A 9,266-nucleotide genomic window follows, 5' to 3' on the forward strand; every position below is an offset into this window, starting at 1 on the left:
ACAAGGGTCGTTTACATTAACGGCACATTTTAAGGAAACACTATTTCTTGTGGCACATCATGTGGTGGGGTTTTTTTAGCCACTGAATTATGCATCTCAACTGCCTTCAAATTGCAGTTAGTTCTGATTTTCAAAAGTGATGCTTAATCAGTTTCAATACACTCAAAATCTCTTTAAAATCTATTAACATGAATCCATCTGTACAACTAAAATTAACCCAAAGATTAAAGGTTGATTTGAAGAATGCATATTTTAGCAGGTTTCTGTAATGTTTCTGAAAAATTATTCTTTTTACTACTGGAGCCAAATTAAAAATGAGCACTTTTTTTCCCCTCAAATCAAGAGGACTAGAATTTAGGAGACAGAACATTAGATTTAACACAAAACTCCTAACAAATGAGCATACGCTATGTACAAGAGCAAACAATTCATATTCAACCTTCTGAGTTTCAATTTTTCAGTTATGTCTACAATCTTCTGTAGAATTAACTTGTTTTTCAGAAAATATTACTGTGCCTGGTTGAGGTAACTTTGCTCACTTAAATCAGAATATGAAATTATATTTGACAGCTAATGAAAGCTGTGTTCTTCCTGATCTTGTTCCTTGCCCTTCCAGGTAGTGCTTTTAGGAGTAGGTCCCATTTATGATCAAAAAAATAACGTGTTTATAATTAATATTATGTTTATAATTTGACAAAGTGCATACATATAATACAATAATCTAGAGTCAATACAAAAAACACTTTTGGGGACTTTAGTTTTGCTAAAAGACCAAGTTTCTTCAGGTTGAGAGTCTACATTAAGAGCCAACTGTAACATACAGCTACATGGCACTGCTTTGCAGACGTTTCACTGATTCAGTCTCTCCACTACTCACGTGATGAAGGAATTAAGCAGGGGACAGGAGGCTGTCTTGCGTGCACGCTACAACACTGCAATTTATCTAGCTATTTTTTATTTTTCAAAAACTTCATTTCAGCGTTTCATTGTTAGATTAGGGTCCTGATCCCATATTCTAGCTATGGTCCATCTACAAAACAGGCTCAAGAGGACTCCTCAGAAAAAGACCTATTCACCACCACACAGAGGATACTGCAGGCAGAAACAGCAGTTCATTAGTGCTGTGAAATTCAACTGAGCACTGAGCTTTAACACTATTTTCACAGTTTCAGTGATATATATGATCCTAGAGTCAAAAGGCAGCTGGACTTTATTTTTAAACCATGATTTATTCTTACCCCATTAATTGTTTAAAGACTCTGACAGGGCATGCTCGAGTTCTAAGCACAAAGTAGCAATTCTGAACACCAAACTCCCCACCGAGTGCCAGTTCTATTCCTAAAGTAGTTTTGATTTGTTATCAAGTGATACAGATTAAAAATAAAACCCATCCTTTACAGTTTGCATGTTTTGTCTCTGTAAGCAGAGCTGGTTATCTTTTTTTTTAAAAAGCAAAAAGAAAAATTACTGCGTATTTTAACTAAATTAATAACAACATAAAAAACCCTACAGAATACTCTTGCTGCAAATGCATGTTCATTCTTTAAGTAGTGCATTCACCTTCCAGATAAACATTTGTGCCATTCCTTAAGACAGAAAACCAACAGATTTCCCACTTCCAGTAATTATGCAAGGTCTACCACTTTTTTTGTCACTAGACACAAGCAAACTCCAAGATCAATATAAAACACTTCTGCAATAATATGACTGTTTCTACAATGCAAAAGGAATACCTTCACTTTTGTAGAACAGTGAAGCTGAAACAACCTTTCAATACACAGCAAGATTATTTTTTTCTAGCCTCAATCTCAAAGGAAAAAAAAAAGCATGCAGAAAAGAGCTGTGGAAATGGCTAGGTAACTCTCACATCTCTACCACCTGTGAGCGTGTAACAGAATCTGGGTTGCAGCATTTATCTGCTGTGTTTTTCTCTCTTAGCTGAAATTAGATTTCTACTCTAAACATCAACAACAGAAAGTGAAGAAGAAATCTTAACAGAACCTTCCTAGCTTGAAATGGGACCCTCTGCTTTGAGCTTTGACCTTCCACCTTCCCAGAGACAGCACGTTTCCTACATCTGGCAATGTTTCCTAAGCTAATAACCACCTATCAGGGAAGGAATAGTGGCATTATTGTAGGTCTTTGGAAATTTCAGCTCAGTTCTTGGAGTGACAAGACTGACACATGAATTGCTGGAAATCATATGAAAAGAAAAATATTGTGTCGTTATGTGAATTCACAGTATGCCCATACCTCACGTACGGCATGTTTGAGCATACCAGCATATGAAGACATTGCTAGGACCACTGTCAGGGACCAGACACCAGGGAAGGAAGATCTTTTCATCTAATCTCACATGGCTGTTCTCAGCATTTGCACCTCTTCCGTGAAGGCACCTGCAGATCCTTCTTCAGCTGACTGCCCACTTGCCTGTTCTTCCCGTGGCTTTGCCTTAGCTGTACCCAGGAGTTACGTACATGTGGCTTTCATCCCCGTGTTGTACACGTGGCTTAACCGGCAGGATGCTCTGCTGGCCCCTGGCTCTCTTCAATTCACAGCTTCCTTTCAGTTATTACACTTCCAAGTGCATCACCCTATGCCCACCTTTACCTTAATAACTGTCATTGGTATGTTTTCTTACATTCATAGAATAGAATTGCTGTTTTGGAAGAAATTCCACACCTCAACCTTCTCAATTTAAGCCTTACTTCACTCATCACAGTTCCACTTTGTTCTTAAGAAGGAAAACACTTGTTACCTTTGGAGCCCACGAGGACTCCAAAGCCTTCCCCAAGATGTAAAAGCTAATTTGAAGCCCGTCAATGTGTGCATGTAGCTTGGGCCACTCATTACACAATCATCACTGACTGTATTTGCTTAATTACTGCTTCGCCATGTGAAATGATTTATACCTTTTAACTAATCTAAGTAATTTTGCATTATCAGCTTTCTACATTTATAATAATTCACTCCCCCTCTTATCTCACGTGTGAACATATCAAGCAGCACAGGACTCCGCAGTGCAAAACCAGAAAGCTGGAACTGGCCATTTCTTCCTCATCTGTATTTCTTTTCTTTAAATAGTTATTAACTGATGACAGAACCCTTCTCTGTTAACCCATGACAGCTTGTTTTCAACAGTCTTTGATAAGGGACCTTATCTTTTCAGGACTGTACTGAGGCCACATTAGGCATATCACCGTTATCCCTGTGTTCCACTGACTCCATTAAACTCAGCTCCTGAACTGAAGCCTGACCTCCCTCTACAAAAGCCGTACTGTGTGACAGCAGAGAGACTGCATTTAGAGAGGTGTCTGTGAATCATAATGCTATACCATAAATTTTTCAATGTGCACAATGCAGAAGCTAGATTTACTGGCTCACAGACCCTTCTGAAGAACTGGTGTCCTATTTGCCACTTCCATTCCACTGGTTTTAAGGATGTCCAGGTGAGCAATTTCATATTTGTATTCCTTTAAATCACTTGGGTGAATACCAGTCAGTCCTAATAATTATTTTACTGATTTTGTTCCACACATGTCTCAAATCGGAGCAGTTCCTCAGACTATTCCCCTGTGAAGAAAGACTCCACTTGGGAATCTCCTGAGAAGTCTCTGAAGTGAGCACCAACACAGACAGTTTGATTAGACTTTCTGTTATGGTCCTATCTTCCTTTTTACACTGGGATCACCCATCTGCCCTACATGTTCTCAGGGAGGCTTCCTTATTTTGATGGGTTTAGAATATTAGCGGTTTTGCCTTCAGCAAACTGCTTCTCAAAATCCCTTCGTTCAGTCTCACAGATTAACTACCTACAATATAATTTTTCCATATCTGGACACAACTTCCCTTTTGTGAGGATGTACTTTCACCTGTAATGGATTATTTGTTTTTAGCCAAGCCAGTTTTCTACATGAGGATTTTTTTTTAAATCTTTGTAATACAAGCTCTGCATTTACCATGAGACACTAGAATGTTTCCAGCTGTAAGCTTTTTACCCTTTCACAGTACCATTTACCTCCTAGCTAGCCTCCTAGTATTTATGTAGTTCCAGTCCTGAAAGTTAGAAAAACAAACTCCAAGCCCATGATAATGCTGCTCATATCTTTTTTGCTCCTACAAGGATGTTAAATCTGAGTACATTATGGTTACCATTACAAAGTGATTTTACAACAGTTATGTTTCTTAGAGCCCCCAAGGGTATGCAAAGAATTATTTCTCCTTTTTCTGGCTCATTGCTCCATGCAAAAGGCATCCATGATTCCTAAAAATTCATGCACCATGCCTCCCTGTGATATATAACCTGTCAACAGGGAGATAAATGAAACCTCTCATTGTTATAGCACGTTCTGCTCTTGCAGCCTTTACAGACTCCAAGTTTCACACAGTCACATCTAATACTTCACCCCTTCTCCTTAGGCACAGCATCCCAGCCCATATGGTTTCCATGCCGCAGCTAACAGCTCACTTGACACTCAGCTCTCTATCCCCTACAGCCTGCTCTTAGACTAGCAGGGTCTGTACTCTGATTACTGCATGGTCTCAACAGGTTTATGAGACACCCTAGTATGTCAACAAGTTCATTACAAATAGACATTACAGTTCAAATAGTTGACATTACAGTTCAAATAGTTTATACAATTCGATTGCTACAGGTCTTAATCTGGTTGCTTAGTTTTGCATGCTATGCTTAGACGGGGATTTACTGTTGAGCTTTCCTCTTTGCAGTTTCCTTTCTGAACTTCCATCCTACTGACATTTCAAGACTGAAGCATTCTGATGATTCCGTGCATCAGAGATGCATGTCCTTCCAAACCTATCAAGTTTCTCCCCTGTTCCAGTTTAAAAACTTTCATAACCTTTTCTTAAGAGCCAAAAATTGGATTCCACTTGGATTTAGACAGAATCCATTCTTCCTGCTTAGCCTTTATTTATTCCAAAAGCTTCCCCAGTTTCTAATAAGCTTAAACCCCTCTTTCCCCTCTCCAGTGCCTCACCATGCTTTGAAAACGCTTCTCTGCCTGGTCTACGTAAGGTACTGGAATCATTTCCAGAGAAACACTTTCATAAAGACCAGCTCTATTGTCCTGGCAAGCAGGCCACCACGCAGTTCTTGTTCCCATCAAAGACCCACTTATCTCTCTATGGTGCATAACCCCACTTCTCACCACTATGCCTGCTTTTTGAGCAGGCACCTTACGGACCGCTCTTAGAAAAGGAAGAGGACATAATGCCATCATCGGACGAAGAGATCAGTGAATCAGACTCTTAACTTAAGGTCTTCCCAACACTATTCTATCTTGCCAGCACAGGGAACTGCAACACCAGAGGCTGACCTCTTCCCAATCACCATCTACCTTTGTGCCTCCTCATCAGCCAACCTGGCCTTTAGCTGCCTAATCCACACGCTACCTTCAAAAGTTGATGAAAAGGTATATAATCCTGCACATGAAATTCAGGGATGCCTGGGAGTAAACACTCTCATACTGAGCTTCCCTCTTCATTTTGGTTTGCAATAAGGATTTTGCTTCTTGAGAAATTTTCCTTGTCCCCATCTTTCCTTATTCTTAGTCTGTTTGGTTACAATAGGAAAAGGTTTCCACTTCCACTCTTCAGCACACAGGATCAGAGACATAAACTGTCTTCTGAGGGCAGCCACAAAAATCTCAAGAGCAGGACTTAAAAATAAGGCCTGATTAACTGAAGTGCGATCTGCAGTGATACGGACAATGTACAAATTAATACTGGCATGGAATTGGAATCCTTCATCCTCTCATTTGGCAAAATACACCCCGATTCCAGCAAAGGACCACAAGTCTTGCACTGTTCAACATTTCCTCTGATCATGATAAGGAAAGTGTTGCCCATCTTCTTCAATCAGACACTTTGGGTTTGAGTTTGTCTCAGGTTAGCTGTGCAAACAATATGGACAAAGAGCTGCAGTAACCCCATGAAAAGCCAGTTTTTCTGGTATGACACAGGAAACACAAAGTCAAGAGACTGTTGTGTGCCACATCCCTGGTTTAAACCTGCACAGAATTTGCATTTGTAGGACAACAGTATAAAACTAATACTCCTGCCTCCTTCTGGTAATTCACCTTTTATAGCAGAAGCCTTGCAGAAGCAGCCATATAATATTCAAAGTTACTAATTAACCTATCTCCCAGCATTCACTTACCTGGAAATTGTCACCTAAACCTAGTTGATCAACTATCTCATCTAATTATAAACCTAAACAATACTACCATTTCTGCTGTGGATTTCAAGCAACAACAGCAGTAACCAACACTGATCCATTCCCACAGTGACAAACTCAACCATTTTATTTATTTATACACAGAGCAGCCTTTTATTTTTACATAAACTTAAAGAAAAACAAACTTCCCAAATCCAAAATGTAAATATTTTCAAGTATACATTTAATTAAAAACATACAAACACAACTTGGTATGAGAATCAAACACATCTGGAATTCACCATTATAAGAAAGAGGCTCTTTACAGACTTAGGCCCTCTCCCTAACTATGTGATCACTGAAATAGGCAGTTTTTGCATACGCAGCACACTGGAAATATTACATCTTTCGTTCACTGTACAGTTCACTTTCTTTTGTGGGCTTGACTACTGAAAACCAATCAAGTTCAGAAATTTGTAACTCAGAGCAGAATGCTCTTTGCTTGCAATTTGGATAAAAACATACTAAAAGTATTTTTGAGATCTGATTATTTTGCTTGCAGAGCTTTGAACAAACAGCAAGATTATTTTTTTTTTAGACAAACTCAATGTTAGACCATAAAAAATAAAGAAACAAACTTCTGAAAATTCACAACAAATAACAAAATGTGGTGAAATATTTCACAGTACTTGAAAGCCTTTCTCCCAAGACCGAAAAGGTTACACCTCGCACCAGAACACTCCCAACATCAAGATCTCTCATTCAGTTTTTCTTTGTATAGGACTGAAAACAAATACCTACTTGAAGCGGACCTTCTCATCCATATCCACAGGGGGCTCATGGGTGATGAGGTTGACCAGCTCCTCCATGCAGTGCTGCTGGCAAAGGAAGTCCAGCAGCTTGCGGTTCTGAGCCTTGCACTCCTGTAAGATGTCATCTTCATCCATCAGCTCGTGAAGTGTCACATCTTCTTTATCCAGCAGCTTGTCCACATGTGATGTTGTGTTCAAATCAAACTTCCAGAACATGTTGATGGGACACAACTAGCTGTAATGCAAAAGAATATGAGCTGATCTTCCATCTTTGTTTTTTACTCCTCCTTTATAATTCTGAGCAAATACCTTAATACAGCTGTCAGCCAGCTTGTGAAAATCAGTTAAATTCTGTCATCAAACAACTTTTGGCACCAGAAAACTAACACAACTTCAATTATAGCTGTATAGTATCAACAATGGACACAATATATACATGAATTAACTTTAACTGCCAAGTACCTTGAACTAAAAATCAAAGATTATGTTCATACACAGAAATGGTTTGCTGGATTAGAGTCAAGGCTGATCACAGACAGGGAAATGATGCTACTGCATCATTGGGGCTTTTTTTTAATTATTATTTGTATTTCAGAGTCATGCTCATCAGCCGAAACTGCAACAATTAATGATTTCTGTAAGTGGAAGAAAGGTCTCCAATGTATATATAACAGCAAGAGATAAATAGAGATAGACCACAGTCGGAAAGTATTAAAAAAAAAAAACAAAAACACAAACACCACAACTGGCCACTGTGAGCAATTACATCAGCAAACCTGCAGCTGAACTACTAACAAACATAAGCCTTATGGAACACCAGAATATCCTATTAATCTCATAGACATCATAAAGGTGTAAAACTGTGAGTGGTCTTTCGTGGGGCAGAAGAGTGTATTTTGGTTTTATACATATAAAAGGGGGTGTGTGTGTGTGTGCAATCTGCAGGTGTAAGATCTGCAGCTCTGGAGCTGGGCGCCAGCGGGACCGTTAACCTCTCCAGGAGAGGCTGAGCACACGCCGTCAGGAACGTACAGCGCAGTTCACTGGACTACGCCATTTGTACAAAGTTCCAAAATTCTGAACTCTAACCTTACTGCAGGGAAAAAATACAGCTTAGAGGCTAGTGTTTTATATTACCTAAAGGGTATACAGCTGGGCAGCTAAAATTTGGTCTGTAAAATAATGCCGAAATTCTGTTCCTGACCATTCTAAAACAGATGGTACTTCATCTCCATACACTCACCCCTTAACCAGGGCCCACACATTTTACTACGGCCTGGGATTGGGACTTACAGGTGTTTACCAGTAACAGAAATGCCAAAAGGATTCTATAAGGCTAGAAATAGGAACTGAAGGAATGGCTGCCTTTTCCTACATCTTCTGGATCTCAAGTCCTCGTAAACACTTGCTGACAGGAAGCTCCCCTCACCATCACCTTCCTTCACAGGAAGCTTCATGCAGACATTTTGTATCATCCTAACTAAATAAAAAATAATTCTGATACAGTTCTCTGCCGAAGTGGTAAAACAGACACTGCATGTAACAAAGAACAACAAACTATTAAAGACCGACTTGAGCTGGAGCCTAGTCCCACAAACACACTGTAAGCTACCTTTCATAAACAGTGATCAAACCCTGCCCCAGCTGCCTTTTTTGCCCCCTCCAGGGCTCCCTGGCAGTGCTTGGGGACCCCCTGCCCAAGCAGGGTTCCCTCAAACCCGCTCGCAATGGCTCAGATCGTCCCCTCTGACGTCCCCTCTCTGCATCTGCTGCACTTCGCGGGAGTCTTCAGCGTGTGACCGGAATCACACGCTGTATGAGGTTTCACTACTGCTATGTAATTAGTAAGAATATTCCCCTTCAAACAATTTTTGATAAATACAGAGCACTGCATTGTGTATTGCTCATTTTCATCCCATTCCTACCCCTAAAGCTTTCTTCCCTTTTTGTTACCCTGATTTTTCTCTGTGTGAGCTCTATTAATTATTTTTCCCAGTTAGGTTCCCCAATACACTTCAACTTTTAGAATAGTTATTAATTATACCAAAATAAGACAATGTTCAGACTATCCCCAAGAAACTCTTCCAGTGGTCTTCCTCTTGCTTATTATTTTCTCTTATTCTGCCCTTTACCATCTCACTTCAGGATATGGCCAATTCACCACAATTCCTCAACAAGCCATAACCTTTCACAACCCTGCTCTGGCTCTTGTACCAAATATCCCAACGATCTCCACAAAGAAACAAGATTTAATTACAGAATCACAGAATCACTAAGGT

General features: G+C 39.7%; 1 protein-coding gene across 1 annotated transcript in view; it reads right to left on the reverse strand.

Annotated features, from left to right (window-relative positions):
* PPP6R2 (protein phosphatase 6, regulatory subunit 2) overlaps positions 1-7,257 on the reverse strand; it is a gene marked incomplete at its 3' end in the record, with an annotated part of 48,840 nt that extends 41,583 nt beyond the window's left edge. Inside the window, exon 1 of the mRNA XM_010296693.1 lies at positions 6,977-7,257. Coding sequence (XP_010294995.1) covers positions 6,977-7,203 — 227 coding nt within the window. The remainder of the gene's footprint in view (positions 1-6,976) is intronic.
* Between the last annotated feature and the right edge of the window lie 2,009 nt (positions 7,258-9,266).

Source organism: Phaethon lepturus, unplaced genomic scaffold (genome assembly GCF_000687285.1).
Source record: "Phaethon lepturus isolate BGI_N335 unplaced genomic scaffold, ASM68728v1 scaffold5921, whole genome shotgun sequence".
NCBI lineage: Eukaryota > Metazoa > Chordata > Aves > Phaethontiformes > Phaethontidae > Phaethon > Phaethon lepturus.